The following is a 17,309-nucleotide window of genomic DNA, read 5'->3' as shown; positions in this document are numbered from 1 at the left end:
GTTGACATTATCAAACAAAACATCATGTTTTTTCTCCAGTTAAATAGTACTCTCTTCTCACATGTTCGACTTGGCATACCATTTCTATTTTTAATATGGTGGACAAAAAGAGAGGGAGAACAACAGGCCCAAAACTGAGAGCAATACTTCATCATAGTCAGAAACTAATATGATAGTAAAAATATCGTCATTTTCATCTTTTACATAACTCAGCTCTCACAAAGCATAAAGCAGTATCATTAAACTATGCCTGAAATAAAACAGATCCCGTGAACGTGAACAGAAAACTGTAACAACGATTTCGGTTTCAACTTCTGAAATAAATAACTATCTGGAGTTTTATACAGAGCACATCAATGGGGCAAAAGTAAAGAACACATCATGAAAGACAGTGCCGATGAAAAACAAACTAGGGAACTTTCAGACACTTCTAAGCAAAGATGGCCCTGATAGCCACAGTTGCCACCATGTTAGTAAATGGATCTCATCGCAAAGAGCAACTTTCAGCAAATTAAACAGCCTTATCAATAACTCCAGCCATTCTTCCTTGAACAAATATCGTAAGCCATCTAAAACTTCTTCTGACTCGTCCATTCATATACCTCATTGAGATCACTATTGATCATCTCTGTAGTCGGGATTCTCCTTCAAGATGACAAAGCCTTCAAGAATGGGCGAGAGAGGAATGTACCTGAGCATTGACAACAAATGTGAGTAAGACAAGCTACATGAACGACATTGTTTAAGAAAAAAGGCAACTTCTTTTTTTTTAAATGTCTTCAGAATAAATATCAAATCGCAAAGCATAAGTATACTTCTCGGTTGCGAGCTCAGCTCGATCGCCGGCAGCAAGGAGAACCGGGGTAGAATGGGTCTGGAAACCAGTAATGGTCTTGGGCCGACCTGCCTGACCTACAACATCAACAGCTTGGCCAACACGGACAGGAACCGACAAGGGTTTCAAATTTTCATCCACAGTCAGCAGCATCCTTGGCTGTTAAGCAAGTGAAAAAGGACATAAAATTAGGAGCTGATAGCAGGAAAGACATAAATGGACCAAAAAAAAGGAAAAAAGAGAAATGCTTTGTTCAACGGACAGCAAACCTGCATAGCTAAAGTTAGGAAATAAAGAATATAGTGATATTTCCCCAAGATAATGGCCTTCATATCAAGACATGCATGCAGCAGAGTAACCAGTCCAGCCAATGCAGTCCTGAAAAGGTTCAAAGGTGGGTCAACTATGGAACTCTGATCAAAGAGAGCTACTAGCTCATTAAGCTCTGAATAGCAGTATTTTATATTATAGTTAATCAACCTCAAAAGAATAAATCTACTGCAGACTGCAACAGAATTGGGATATAACAAACTAGAGTAACAGTTCAAAGTTTAATGCACCAATGTTCACTGTTACACATCAAGAAGAGAACTTGTCTCCATTGAACTATATGCAAGTTGTAGAAGAGAGGGCTTACGGAGATAACAGAAAGTGTTCAGAATGATATGGTGAGAGAGTTAACAATCCCTTTCCCAAATGAACAAGACCCTGGGCGATCCGCACCTGCAGAAGCGAATCCAACGATCAGATCAGACCGTGAACTTAATATTACAGAGTTCCCATAAGAGAAAACTAGGAAAATTAGTTCTTACACAGAACAGAAGGTTGGCTTCTTTGTAGTAGTAACTGGACAGATTACGCAGCATGCCCGCTATTCTGGCATTGTTTGTTCCTGCACCTATCAATCCCAAAGAAATGATAGCAGCCTACACACAGCATTTAGATAAGCAGTTCAGATCTGAGAATTCTTTTTAATAGTAACACAAATATCTACTTTCTGCCGTTCTTCAAACATACCATAGCTACTTCGGAGTCTGAATCATGACTAAGCCTGCTCAGAGTGTCCATCACATTGACCTGTACAAACCACCAAGGAGCAAAAGTTATGCTTGCACATGACCCCAAAAAAAGAAGAGGAAAAAGCCTGGGCATCTACTGCTTATGAGTGAAAGACCTAACAAGAATACTTTTAAGTAACTCAACTCTAAAGAAGCAACAGAAAAAGGACAAATGAAGGAGAGGTCAATGATAAAAGTTATTTTTCACTATACTTTTGGGTTTGAAATGCAGAGAAGGGCAAGAGCCAAAGGAACTGCTCTTCTGATATTTTGCTCTCCATACTGCAAAAGGTGTTCTAGTGAACGTATGGCCATTTCGAGTCCAAGTTCTTCAGCCATTGCCACCATTGCAATACCCAGGACGGCCGGTCCCTGGAAGGTTTCACCCTTCTCAAAATGTTGGGCACATTGACCAAGAAAATGTTGGACCTGAGACATTGAAACTTTCAGTTATTGTATTACCCTCATGAAACCACTTAAAAGCACAAGTCTTGTACTACCTTGAGCACATTGCCTGTTCCAGCATAGGCACAAGAAAGCAGGGTCATATCGCAATGCTTTCTAATCTTTTCATTGAAGGTCTTCGAGACCTCGGCTGTAGCCTCAACACTTTCCTATAGAAAATAGCAGATAGATCCAAAATCATTATTGCAAGAAAAAAGATCCGCAAAATCTTAAAGTTAACTGCATGAACATTGATCCGCAAATGTCCAGGCAATTGGTATTCTAAGAACTGGAAGTTAATTATATTTATCCTCCCAAAGTTAATGACAGCTACAGCACACAAAAAATTGGTTTACCTGCTTTCCAAGATACAGGAGACCAAGACCAAGAGGCAACAGACGGGCAAAGGGCTCTCCCAATTCTGACTCACTTCGTTCCATCAATGCGAATATGATGGCCTGAGCAATCTCTTCGTTGCATGAACCAACATATACCAATCCCAATGATATAGCAGTAAATGCAAGCACATCAAGGGACGCCTTGCTATCTCCAAGTATTGGGGTCAATTTACTACGGATCTGAAAATCAGTGAAGTCAATTAAATAGTTGTAAATCTCTAGAACCTTCCGTTGCAACGAAAATAAAGTTTTTACATGGTAAACCTATTGCTAACTACAAAAGAGATTAGTAAGTTTCATGTCCACACAATTAAAAGACAACAAGGAACTCTACCTGCTCATTCTGAGAACCAGCATAAGCAAGACCAAGGCCCATTATAGCACCGATTCTAATTGAAGGGTCCTCTTTGTCTATGTACTCAGCTAGAAGTGCCAATGCCTGCTCAAAAGAATTATATTAAGATCCAGGGCTATCAAGTTTTGCAGAAGAAATAGAGTAGAACACAACATCAAGGAACTCACAGGGTCACATTCGTTCTTGATACCACAGTTCACAATCCCAACTCCCAATAGTGCACCAGCAATGACGTGGGTATCAGTACTATGGAAATACTTGTCAATTTGTGCAAGACCAGAATCAACATCCCAAAGCAGGATCATACCCTAAATGTTTAGGCAGGAACAATCGTTAGCCTCATGATAGCTAATGAAAAATGAACAGTGACGCCCGGCTAAAAACAACGCACCAGACTAGCTGCAGCGCTAGCTTTTCCATGTTCTTTATTTTTGAAAAGCCAGCTTGTTGAGGCACCACCACTTGACACCTCTGACGGTACTGTCATCAACTTATCCTGGAGCCGAAATATAAAGTGAATAGAAATATTCAGACCGATAATATATATATATATATATATATATATATAGTAACCTAAACAAACAGAACGCATTATATACCTGACCAAAGCCAGCATTGACAAAGGCATTTACAAATGTAGAGGCCAAATTTTGTCGTGCTGAATCTACACTTGCCCCCGCACTAGCCCGGCCATCAAGCAAATGTGGCTGATAAATTAAACCAAAGGGAATTAGCACAATTTTTGGTTACGAATGCTTTCTGTTTGAACAGAGTTAGGATATGTAATAAACATAATTTGCCAAACAAGCTCTTCTTCACCAAGGATATTAAGAAATTAAACAAGATACTATTCTTTAGATGAAGAAACTAAAACAAGATATTTTGTTTAGCTCATCATTATTATTCTTTTCGTTCTGGGGGGGGGGTTAAAAGGTTGGTCTGCACTTCACACATTAAATGTTGGCAAAACGTTGCAAGGTGAATACTCTGCGCACCAAAAGAAGATCAACACAGGGTCAAGAGCATTCACCACCCAGGGACTGTTAGGTTCATATATTTAAATTAAGGAATAGAGAACCTACGCAACAGTAGATGCAAATCAAAGTGACAAGGGAAGGATAAATTTATAAATGCAAACCTTGTATATGTCGTCAGGGGTTTTTGCTTCCATGACCTCAATATCACGAGCAAGTGTAAGATAGCCTTCACTTAATTTAGTGTTGTTAATAATCTCCTGTAATCCTTCTCTTTCTTCATCTTCTGCACACATCTCTTCATCAAGCTCAAATGTCTGACCCTGCATATCCAGACATTAATCAGCAATCTGAGATGAACCATCGAAGACAAAACTGATCTATGTCACAAGCTATAAATCCAGCACTAATAACTCTCTGGGGCAGGGAATGCGGGGTCAGGAGAGAATTATTTGGAAGTAAAGGGAAGAGAGGACATTGAGAAGAAAGAGAATCCATAAAAGGAAATCCACACAGAGACATTGTGTGCCAGAAAATGACAAATAGAATAGAATAATGGAGAACTTACATGGCGAGCAAGAATGTAACAGAACTGCTTCTTCCGCAGAAGATCATCACACGATGTAAACACTTGCTTTACATACTGCAAACAATGATATAAACCAAACCAAAACAAAATCAAATTATACCCTAATTTCAAATATAAAATCTACAGATCAACTAGACTCTTAACTTTCAAGAGAACAGATCCATTACACTTAAGCAAACATCCCTACGCTCTAACAAACGATGTTTCTTTTAAAGAAAGAGTGGGGGGAGAATGGTAGTAATAAAAAATGCAGACCTGCGTGTTATCCAGGTATAGTGCAGTCACAAGTGCACTGGGATACTCCTCAAATTTCATATAGATGGTATATGCAATATCAAGAACCAACATGTCGTCAGGTCCAGGAAGGTATCTGTTAGACAAAAAAATCATGAGTTCTAATGCAGAAGTCATGGAGAATCCAATGTAGACATTAGATAATCTTTAAGACCAGAGGTAATCGCCAGCAGAAAACAAACAAAAGAAATGATGGAATAACAAAAAGCAAATGTGTGGGTGGGTGGGGGTGGGGGTTTATAAGTAACATAGTATCTTTTTATATCTTAAAAAGAAGTCACGGGGTTTTTACTTCTTGGCTTCCACCAGAGACGAATTGACACACCTAAAGCAAGCTGAAAATCGGAAAGAAGGGCTTCCTAAGAACCTTGTTACTCAAGTGAGACTGAAAATTTGAACTACTAACCAGAACAAACCAGTAATTCAGACTTCACTTCTACAAAGTTATCCACTCCCAAAGATAGGCTTGCAAGGGGTAATGAGTAAGGATCTCAGTACCAACATGCCTTCGCTTATTTCTTGTAGGAAGATCCAAACGACTATTATTACCTTTCGTCAGACTCTACCTATATCATTCCCAATTCTGAATTTAGTCTGTCCTTGATGAAAACTTCCAAGGCATCACGTGAACCAACTATCTTTAGAAAATAAATGTTCAGGAAGTGGTATGCCCTCGTCTTAAAAGTAAGCATAAATAGTACAGTACAACAAAAGAACTTCTAGGCAATGCCCGAGGGCCTTGAATCATAACAGCACAATACAGCAGGCAATGTCATATAGACACATCACGAGTTCGAATCCCAGCTAATGAATCAAGTTGTCTGGTCTTCATTAAGTAGAGAAGGCAAGAGAGTCGCGCATTATCCACCAAATCTCGAAGCTTGATACAATGGATTTGTAGGCTATCAAAGAAAGGTCTCTTTCTAAGCAATGCATCAATTTTAGTTAATAAATTCGAATCTACAATCCAACTCGACATAGCCACAAATAAAACTATGTATGTAAATGTTCATAGCTCTATGAGTGATTTGGTAATCCTGGTCAGCTTTCCTTTGGCATGGCTTTCTTACTGTAATGCAATAGATCAACTCCAATTTTTACAGTAGTTCCATTATCAAATGAACACACAATGACACAACTTATAGGTTAGTGGTAAACTACAGATAATAGAGGACACATGAGAATAGCACATAAGGGTGTAGCCTAGTAGTCAATGAAGTGGGTTCAGAACCATGACCCCTCAGGTTAAATTCCCAGTGAACGTTAGTGACTACCTGGCACCTGCACTGGTGGGGGAGGTATCAGGTACCCAATGGAATTAATCGAGGTGCGTGCAAGTTGGACAGTGCACCATGGTTATCATAACAAAAATTGAGGATGATGAGACTAACTAAGAGCATCAAAACTACATAAAACTCCAGCAAATCTTAATTTCCCAAGAGAAAATTCGTAAGATTCAAATATTCTGACAAAGAACCTCCAAAATTGTGTCCTGAGCAAACTCACTTTGCTGAACTGGTGAGATAGGAGCATGTCCTTTTGTAATTTGTATTATCAACGTGCTCGACTAAGAGATCAAGATCTTCAACCTGAAATAATTCAAACAGATGCCTCATCAGCACCACTCATGGAAACAGTGCTTAGGTTATGTAAAGACACGGAGAGAGAAAAATACCTCCATTAAAAGATCGACAGCCTCAGGTTCAGCATTATGCTGCATTGCAGAACAAGGTATCAGTCAAAATTTGGTATCTTTGAAAACAAAAGGAGATGAAAGTGATATGTTTCCGCATCAATACAGGAAAAAAGGAAATAAACTTTTATAGTTCTATCCTGCAACTCAACTAAAATTAAATCTGAAGAATGATACCTTCATGTGAAAAGCAACAATTTGTTGCACAAGCTCCATTAGATCATCAATTGAGGCCTCTTCACTCTGACATTGTTAATGCATCGTAAGAATAGAAACAGAAAAGCTGATTAAAAACCTAATTTTAGAAGTTATTGCATGACGCAGATGTAAAAAGGTATGCATAACATTCACAAGATAAAGGTCGAAAAAGGCTTGAAGTAGTTTGCTGCTACTTATTCAAAATGAAAAAGAACAGGTAAATGTTACAACCTTTTAAAAAGAACAGGTAAATGTTACAACCTTTTAAAAAGCAAATTTGTACATATAAACCTAGTTCCATCAGGTTTGTGCTAAGCCCGGGCTCAAACTCAAATATAAAAACAATAATTATAATAATTAATTTTACTTCATAACATATCATTTGGTGTCACATTAAACATGATTTGGTGATTAGTATTCATAAATATCAAAGTTTTTAACACATGATTGGATAAGTACCAATAGAAAAACTATTTATAAGAAAGTAAACTTGGGTAGAGAGTTTGAAAATATCAAAGGGACACACGACGTTTGGTAATCTATAAAACAACATGATTTAAAATATTTAAATGATTACAAGTGGACAAAGATCATTAATAAAAAACATTGCGAGTTCTATGAATTTCTGAGCAGACAATTTCTTAGTTAGAAATAAAATAAGTTTCTTCCAATATTTATTGAGTTTTAATTTCATGGAGCAAGAGTTTCAGCAAAACTTTTATTTTTCTTCTAGAATCATCCAACAGGACAAAGAATTTCAATAAATTCAAGTTAGTACTACAATATTTCTACCCTTAGTCTACAACTTGTTTGGATGGTTGTTACCTATTATATTAAATTGTTAGTTTAAATAAGATGTTTGATTTGGTTGTTACTAAAATCATATTGTACCATATCATTAAATTCACCATTACATAACATGAAAAGTCTCATTTTATGTAACAACCGATTTGGTGTAACATATTCCCATTTTTCCCCTCACTTTTTTCTTAAGATCATTCTCACTTGGGCCTTTGTTATTGGTGTAACTATATGAATCTCTTCTTACCACTTATTATATTAATTATTACCTTTTAGTTAATACTCTCTCTTACATTAATAGTCCCTTCCCTCAAAAAAATATCTCAAAACAATTGTTAGTACCAAATTAAAATGTACAATTATTTTCAATTATACCCTTATAGTTCTCTTAAAAATTGTTTTGATTCTCAAAAAGCATCTAATGAATATGGTAATTTAGTAATACGTTGTATATATATTGCTTTTTAATAGACGTGAAAAAAAAAACAATAATTATAATGGAACGGATGGGGTATTCTTCAAGGGGTTTATAAAAAGTGAAAAAAGAAGTAAAATGGATCAAATGGAATCCTTATTAATGTACTTCAATTATAATTTATTAATATTCTTATAAGATTATTACTAAGTTAATTTTTATAAAGCCTCTAAATTGAGGTCAAAACTATTGTAATATAAACTTGAAGTTATTGAATTTTTTTGTTGTATTAGATTATTCTATAAGATGGAAATTTTTTTTGCAGAAACTCCTGCTGCAAGAAATTACGAATGAAATTAGAACTTAATAAATATCAAATTAAATTTATTTCTGTCGATAATTAATACTTAAGTTGCTTGCTCACAAATTCATAAAAATGCCAATACTCTTCGATTTATGATCTTCATTGAATTGTACTTATTTAAGTATTTAAATCATGTTATTTTATAAAATATCTAATCACTTGTGTTCTTTTTTTTTCTAATTCTCCCGCCAAACTTTTTTTCTCATAAATAGTAATTTTAATTAAAAAATCCAATTATATGATTAAGAACTTAAATAATTATGAAGACTTATCAACTGTCCAGCGTGCCATTAGATTATATATTAATTATAAAGTAAAAAAATATGATATAAATTATATTTCTTTAATTAAATTTTTTTTTTGAGATAAAGGTAACTGAATTTCTTTAATTAAATTTATTACTTTTATACCTTGAGTTTGGGCCCAGGCCTCGTGGAACTACTGTAGTAGTTGTGAGAAATATAGGAAAAGAATATTATTGAATTGTTGTTGTGTCTACATTATTACATCGAGACCCTATTTATAGACCCTAGAATACAATCCTTTACCAAGTAGGATACTATTTAGTATTTTTATTTCTATTTCTATTCCTATTCCTATTCTAATAGGATTGTATAAACCTATTCCTATTCTTATAGGATTGTATAAACCTATTCCTATTCTAATAGGATTGTATAAACCTATTCATATTCTAACAGTAGTAATATGCAGAGAATCAATGACTTGTATAAAAATGATAGAAGGTACATATGTACATAGCAGTAAGTTAGCCTGAATTGCTGATGCATCATGTAACCAGAACTCTAAACAAAGCATGAACAGCACAAACTGTNGTAGTAATATGCAGAGAATCAATGACTTGTATAAAAATGATAGAAGGTACATATGTACATAGCAGTAAAGTTAGCCTGAATTGCTGATGCATCAAGTAACCAGAACTCTAAACAAAGCATGAACAGCACAAACTGTATAAAAAACACATAGTAATATTCTTCTGAAACCTTACACAACTTAAGAGATAAAGGAAAACTTACCTGTCGTTTTACATACTCTTGTGAAATTTCTCCAGCTAAGTTCCTGTAGAAATAATCAGTTAGCCAATACTTGAGGTGCCAAAATGGACTGGGCAAGAATTGAGAAATGAAACACATGAATTCATACACAAAGTAATGTGTATACTGTTTAGAGCTAGTATCTTAATATTGAAATGGAACATAATCAGAAAGTCATCTCATGCATTAGTCATTACACTGGAAACCAGCATTAACATCACACAACAATATAGATAAACATCTCTGGATGATGCCAACAGTGATTTTGGGTCAGTCAGCGTCCAACATGACTGATCCATCGAACAGCATACTAAATCCCACAAGTTAATTCTGCCAGGCAGTCACTAAAGCTAAAGTAGATGGGCTCACACTGGATGTTGTAGCTGGGATTCGCGCTTGGAATCTCCATGTCGTTACTCCTACAGCTCAACCCCAACACTTGGGACAAGGACATAGATACACTTCACTACTGCTATATATTCCTTTCCCCTAAAAATGAACCATCACTCATGCAAATATAGAGTCTATTTCCTTATCCTAGATCAACTTAACACGCAGCTGCGCTAGGTACTATGTTTCACAAAACAGCACATGCCAGAGATTTTATGCACACACTCATTTGCACCATTGATGTCCGTCAAGACTGGGAAATAATATAAATACAAATATGAGCTCGTGAAAGAGCTATACTTCCCAGAGAAGATGCAGATTTTCTGAAGTCATATCTTGGTAAGCTATTCCAAAATAAGTTTTAAATAATCGTAAATAAGATTAATATGTTCTTACTAAAGGAATAATCATATAAATGGGAAGAACAGAGAGGATAAGACAAATGTACTGCCTATCAAACTTACCTAACGTATTCATGTCCCCAGGAACCAATTTCACCTTGAGAGCCCACCAGTCTATACTTCAAGCTCTCCTGTAAGAACCAATAGAATTGATAATAGCCATAAAATAGATGAAGAAGTTGTTAATGTTCACAAAAGCACGAGTAATGGCATATCACACATGCACAGTTATTAAAATACACCAAAAACAAGACATACCCTTTCTCCTTCAGCAGACATTGTCAGAGCCAAAACAGAAAGTATATCTGCCATAAGTTTCTGCATGCAGTTGAAATTGCGTAAGTGAAATTTATTCAACTTCGACAGCAGTTAAGTGCAATGCCAATTCCATACCTTCAAATCTGAGTCTGGCATTTTTTCATAATATCCCTTCAGTGTTCCATAGTGGGGACGCAAGAACTTTAATGGTTTTGGAACTGATGTCATCGAGCTTGTTGATGTACGAATTTCCTGTCTATAACAAAGGAAAGATGTATAGCATAAGAGCCAAAAAGAAAATGTGTCCTTGCTTATGTAAAGGACAGAACCTAAAAAGTTTAAGGATTGAAGATTTAAGCCGGCGTCTGATTTCTCATACAAACTGAAGATAGGAGCTTATAGGCACAGTCTAGAAAGAAAAAAAAGCTATAGTTTAATCTTCCACAGATATTTCGAGGATGCAACATTATAATGTACATGCTTCATATGCATGTAGTGCTTGCTAATTCTCCAAAAGGCAATCTTTTACACATGCTTACAAACATTTTCCATCAGTTGTCATGTCTAACTGATAGATTTAGAACTGTCAAAGGGGGTCACAGTTCTTTCTGAAAGAGTTCCCAAAGAACATGTCCGCTAACAATAAAACTGCAACTATTACATTTATATTCAAGAACGTTTCTTCTACTACAGTTGTACTTAGCATATATGCACAGAGAAGAGAAAAAGGGGAATGTGGAACCATCTTCAAGCTGCTATTTACCTATAATGAAATAAGGCACCTTAAAGCACTAAAGACAACTTCTACCAGGCAGCTCCCCTCCTTGTGTGTACCCGGATTTCCCTCAAAACAACACAGCATGCGAAGGAACTAGAATATCAAAGCCCGAAAAACATATTTAATCTCCCAAGTGGAGCTTAACAAAAGCAAGAGCCTTTACACTATCTATAGCTGTAACCATTGTCCAACTTCAGCTCACCTCAACAACAACCCCTTAATCCCAAACTAGGTCAACTTCGTTTGGTGAATCCTCAACATCCACATACCCGAAAAAACACAAAAAGAAAGGGTGAAAGAGAAATACCTCATACTCTCAAGTGCAACCTTTTGTAGTCCTGGATCAGCATCTTGAGCCCTCTCCACATACAGTTCCAATTGCTGCTTCAACGCCAAATCCTCCTCCGACTAATCCCAGCAAAATCAAAAATCATACAACGAAAACACAATCTAATCAATCAACTTTTAAATTTTGATTCCGTGATAACTCTCTTAGCACAATATCCATCAAAATTAGTAACAACAACTAAAAATTCCAAAACTAAAACATTCAAAATTCGATTTTTATTCAAGTTCACTTACGAGATCTTCATCCTTCTTATCATCCTTCTTCTTTGGGTCCTTAGAAGGAACCTTAATTGTTGCCTCTTCTTTTGTAGACTTGCTGCCGCTAGCATCTGTACTGTTTGGATCCGGAGTCTTCGACATTATCAGCTAAAACCCTAGCAGAGAAAATAGAAGTAGTAAGTACAAATTTATTGAATTTGATTGTGCAATAACTTGATTTCATCAATTCAAATAGGAAGTGAACATACGGAAAATAGCACTGATGTTGAACACTGACGAGAGAAGAACAAAGGTTTTCGTCTTCACCAAGCAAAAGTTGTACTTGTTTGGTTTTTGTTGTAGCACTTCTTTTATATATTTGCAGAGACAAAAGGGGCAAGAAGATTTGTGGGCTTGCCCAACTTTAACGGCCCATTTATGGTCATAGACTCTTTTCAGCCCAAAATGGTACTACTTGTTTAGTGTGGGCTTGCTACTGGATCTGGTAAGTAGAGAATGGGCTTGCCACTTTAACAGCCCATCTTAGATTAAGTCGGCGTTTATATTTGAAATTTAGTTTGACCACGAATACAAATTAGAGTTTTTTTTTTGTTATTATTATTTTGAGAAATTCGGAGTGAAAATACTTTTTGTTGTTTTTCAAATTTTTGAAAACTCTGAAATTCAACTTCGAGTTTAAAGTACAGAATGTATGGCCAAAATTCTCAATCTTAAAATTAGCTGTTTATATTGCATAGATTAGTATTTTTTTTTTTAAATCCATATTTATTAGTATATATATAGTTGCCAACTGATCTAAAACTTTAATCCTGAGCCTATGCAAAGTTCTTTTCTTTTTTTTTTTCCTTCCTGAGGGAGTGATAAAGGAGGCAAATGAAATGATGTATTAATTGAAAAGACACACATCTAGAACAAAAGTAAGATGCTCATGTAATCTTTTCTCTCTTATTTTTTCCTTTCTCAGACTTTTTTTCCTTTAATACAATTTTGGAAATCTTTGTGTAAAATTTGAAATTTAAACTTGAAAAAAATAGTTTATTGGCTACAAACCACATGAAATTTGCGTACATATGATCTTTTTTTTTATCTGACAAGTTTATAAGAGTCTATATCATGGATTACTAAGATAATCTGCTCAAATAAAATAAAGCCACCACCTCCATTTGTTTCTCAATCGAACTTGTAGGAAAGTACTTGCCTAATGCGATTTACATGTTTCATGTGCTACAGGTGTCCTTGTTACCAAAAAAATAATTGAAGGTACAAAAAATTTTACTACTTCAGTACAAGTTTATAACCAGGCATGAAGCTTCAATGTCATTATAAAAAGTTGAAAAAATTCAGAAGTGTTAAACAACACAAAGTTCCCTTGGTCTGATTTGCAGAACTATAAAAAAAAAAAGTGTTTGCAGACACAAGTAGAACTAATACACAAACACTCGCTCATAATAACTTAAAATTCAATCAACTCTGTAAAATCTATTTGAATATCCTCTGGTTTTGTCCTTGTGTTCTGAACCAATTGATAAATGTTTTATCTTCAAGGAAGTTCATACTGATCCTCAGTGCCTGGATAGTCCTGCTGTCTTTTGAACTCTTCCGTGGTCATTTTCTCACCATTTTTACCATAAAAGTAGTTGCCATTGTCCGAAAATCTTGTGTCACTCAATCCTTGTCTTTCCACCATATTCGCATTGTTATTGTAGCTGCTAGCATGATCGTTGTCATAGTAGTACTTGCCATTGTTCAAGAATCTTGTGTCGCTTAATCCTTGCCTCTCTGACATATTCTCAGAGTATCCATTGTTGTTGTTGTAACTATTGGAGTAACCGTTGTTGTTGTAATTCTCAGAGAAAACATTGTTGTTGTTGTAATTCTCAGAGAAGTCATTGTTGTTGTAATTCTCAGAGAAACCATTGTTGTTGTTGTAATTCTCGGAGAACCCATTGTTGTTGTTGTTGTAATTCTTGGAGTAGCTATTGTCGTTGTTGTTGTTGTAATTCTCAGAGTAGCCTTTGTTGTTGTATTTCTCGGAGAAATCATTGTTGTTGTTGTTGTAATTCTCCGAGAAAACATCATTGTTGTTGTATTTCTCGGAGAAATCATTGTTGTTGTGGTTGATGTTGTTGTTGTAATTCTCCGAGAAAACAGCATTGTCGTTGTTGTTGTTGTAAGTCTCAGAGAAATCATTGTTGTTGTTGTTGTAATTTTGGGAATAGCCATTGTTGTTGTTGTTGTTCTCAGAGTAGCCATTATTGTTGTCCGAGTGGCTATCGTAGTTGTAATTATCAGAGTATCCATTGTTATTGTTGTTGTTGTAGGACTCGTCCGTGTTGAAACGGGCACCTTGGAATTCCTTGGCAGGAGTTTGAGTTTCTACATCATGATCAAAATTTGTGAGAGTAGTAGAAGGAACTTTCTGAGAATGAGGACCATAAAGTCCATAAGGAGTGTCACTCAAAAGTGGTGCTGGTGCTTCAATGTCACCTTCCTCTGGTGCCCCCGCCGGTGTTGGCAAGCCAGGATCTTGATCATCCCCTCCTGGTGATGGTGTTGGACTTAAAGACGACAAAGGAGGAAATCCAAAATCATTAAAGTCCGGTGTTGGTGCTGGTGTTGGTGACGAAGTTGGACTTAACGATGAAAAAGGGGGAAAACTAATTTCATTAGAAATCGGAGTAGGAGCAGGTGAAGGAGATGTAGGAATGATCATAAACTTGCTATTTCTAGCTTCAATTTGCACAAATGGAGTTGAAATCACCAAGAACAAAATGCACACCACTTGCTTGATGAAATGCCCCATAGTGATGTTTTAAAAGTAGAATATTGAGGTGTATTGCTTTCTTGGTTCTTATGGAGGGTTTATATAAAGTAGTTAAAAGTGTATTTTGGTTTAATTTAGCTTTCCGTGATGATGTGCGTAGATTGAGGAATTGTGGGGAAAATTTTAGTGTGATTTGTGGGGTAGGTAAAATTATGGCTTTTGGTGCATGCTGCATGTGCTATTCCATTAAGAATGTCTAACCAAGAAGGCACCTTAATTATAGGCAGAAAATAAAAAAACATGATTTGGTCCATAGTCAAAAGATAGTGTGTTTATTTGTCTTGTGGCTTTCTATTATTAATTTGTCTCATATTAGTTGATCACTTTTTATTTTGTACGTTGCTTAAGAAATTATAAATAAGAAGATAAGTTTACTAATTCACTCCTTAAAAAACTTCTTTGAAATTTTTACAAACAAATGTGAATACTTTTTTAAAAAAAAATTGCAAGGGTAATATAGAAAAAATTTAAATAATACTTTCTTGATTTAGTAAGGTGGACAACTAATATGAAATAACTATTTTTAATTATCGACTAATATAGGACGTATGGGGTATTTGTTTTTTTTCTTTCTTGCTTTCTAGATACTTAAAGTCAGATTAATGTTCTCAAAATGTAGGGTAATATGAAAAAAAGAAAAGGGAGGGGTAGGGGCCCATTTATAACTAATTTAGCAGTTGAGTTAGGTGGATCACTTTAGTCAAAAACTTAACTCTTTTTTTTTTTTGGCAATTTGAGTTTCAAATTTGTTGAAATTCTCATTTTCAGAATGGCTTTCTTTTCATATCACTAAAAATATATTAAAAGAATTACTTATGGATAAATTTGTCGCTAATGTTTTATTTAATGATATAGACTAACGATAAATTTTGTAGTCTTTTGTTTTGGTATACGTAAAGATCTACTTTTCTCGGAAAAAGAAAAAGGGTCTGAAAAATATTTTAATTTTGGTCGGAATTATTGTTACGATATCAAATTTTATGGAGGACCTTTTACCCCTGCAATATTTAATAGTGTATTTTAAAGGTATATATGTGCCCACGTGGACACATTACTATTTATAATAATGCAATATTTATGATGTTCACGTAGACACATATATACCTTTAAAATACACTATTAAATAGTACAGGGGTAAAAGGTCATTTCCAGAGTTCGGTATTGTTACAGCAATTTCAGTCAAAGTTCGGATATATTTCAGACTTTTTTCCCACTTCTCTCTAACCTTGGTTAATTTCGAATCACACTCCTCTACTTGATAATAAAACTTATTTTCACTTAAAGTTTGAATGCAAAACATTTATCCTGCGTAATATATTTTATCTTTAGCGCGTACCATATATTTTTCGGCTTTTATTAATATACTGAAATCGTAATTTGCTCCAAAGTAGCAGCTTTCTGAGAACATAATGGGTAAGGCAAAAAAGGGTAAACTAATTTTTTATGTTTTCCGTTAGAAATATACATTAGTATTTTTCATTTTTTGAGGCCAAATGAAAGTACTTTTGTAAAATTGAGGTCTTGGGTTCGAGTCTTGTGTATAAAAAATTCTTGATAGAAAATTCTTTCCTCCAAATGGGAGCGAATTCAGAATGGATAGTCACTATGCGGATACTGAATACCGAGTGAAATTTTTTTTTTATTGGATTTTGGCGACAAGGATTGATAATCACATCCCTGGATTTAATGTAATTACATGCATGGACCACTTTCACATGTTTTATGGTTTCATTTCATTTTCATAAATCAGCCATAGTTGGCTTAAAACGATTCAAAAATATTCTTAATATTGTGGTGTGATAATGTCATCCCACTTTAGATTAATTTCACATGGTTTTCTCCAAAACACTATACATCATCAAACATATTCAACACCATATTATTAACTTTTTTTTTCTTTTCAATACTAACATAAGACTTTATTTAAAGGGAAAAGGTACAAGTACCCCTTAGATTATGACTCATATCTCAGGGATACACACCTTAATTAAACTAAGATCTTATTACCTCTTTGAATTCATTTTTTTTTTGTAATTTTATACATTTTTTTGGCTTATGTGGCATTCAAGTATCTCCCACGCGCCTCAATTGTGTGGAGTCACGGAGTGTGCCACGTAGGCCAAAAGGTGCACAAAATTATATATAAAATGGGTTCAGGGGTAATAGGACCTTAGTTTAATTAAGGTGTGTTGCTGGAATTTCGATCATAGTCTAGGGATACTTATGTCTTCTCCCTTATTTAAAAACAAAATAAAGCTAACAATTGTCAATTTCTTATTTGAATGACTTTCAACAATCAGGCTGAATATAAGCAGTTTAACTAGCCGATAATTATGCTGATATACCTAGAGGACCTTGTGCTGCATGTATCATAATCACAAAATTGGCATGAGAATAATATACATAAGATTTCATTTTCTTTAAATTTATTTATACCATCTTTTGAAAAGAAAGAAAAAGAATAGCATAATATATGCTGCATTGCATATAAGCTAAAATAAAGAGAAAAAGGAAACTTATATCTCGAGATGATATCTCAAATTGTCACTTAAAAAGTTATTTTTTTTTCTTGATTTCAATTTTCTTGAATAAAAAAATAATTAAAATAATAACTATTAATT

The 17,309-nt window shown here is 34.9% G+C and overlaps 2 protein-coding genes across 2 annotated transcripts; both read right to left on the bottom strand.

Annotated features, from left to right (window-relative positions):
* Positions 1–177: 177 nt before the first annotated feature.
* On the bottom strand, positions 178–12,220 carry LOC125875771 (26S proteasome non-ATPase regulatory subunit 2 homolog A). Its single transcript, XM_049556804.1, has 26 exons — positions 12,113–12,220; positions 11,880–12,019; positions 11,605–11,705; positions 10,655–10,775; positions 10,520–10,579; positions 10,325–10,392; positions 9,453–9,495; positions 6,818–6,883; positions 6,623–6,661; positions 6,454–6,536; positions 4,909–5,023; positions 4,633–4,707; positions 4,229–4,387; positions 3,690–3,797; positions 3,482–3,586; positions 3,258–3,398; positions 3,070–3,174; positions 2,694–2,915; positions 2,394–2,507; positions 2,107–2,322; positions 1,853–1,912; positions 1,648–1,761; positions 1,473–1,558; positions 1,105–1,213; positions 816–994; positions 178–691 (listed from the first exon to the last, which is right to left on the bottom strand). Exons 2-26 carry the CDS (start codon positions 12,003–12,005, stop codon positions 616–618), a joined length of 2,691 nt encoding a protein of 896 aa, XP_049412761.1. The 5' UTR covers positions 12,006–12,019; positions 12,113–12,220; the 3' UTR covers positions 178–615.
* A 1,038-nt stretch (positions 12,221–13,258) lies between these two features.
* Positions 13,259–14,667, bottom strand: LOC125876302 (uncharacterized). Its single transcript, XM_049557447.1, has one exon. The coding sequence runs from the start codon at positions 14,665–14,667 to the stop codon at positions 13,405–13,407; it is 1,263 nt and encodes a 420-aa protein (XP_049413404.1). The 3' UTR covers positions 13,259–13,404.
* Between the last annotated feature and the right edge of the window lie 2,642 nt (positions 14,668–17,309).

This window comes from Solanum stenotomum, chromosome 9 (genome assembly GCF_019186545.1).
Source record: "Solanum stenotomum isolate F172 chromosome 9, ASM1918654v1, whole genome shotgun sequence".
NCBI lineage: Eukaryota > Viridiplantae > Streptophyta > Magnoliopsida > Solanales > Solanaceae > Solanum > Solanum stenotomum.
This window is presented reverse-complemented; position numbering and strand designations above follow the sequence as displayed.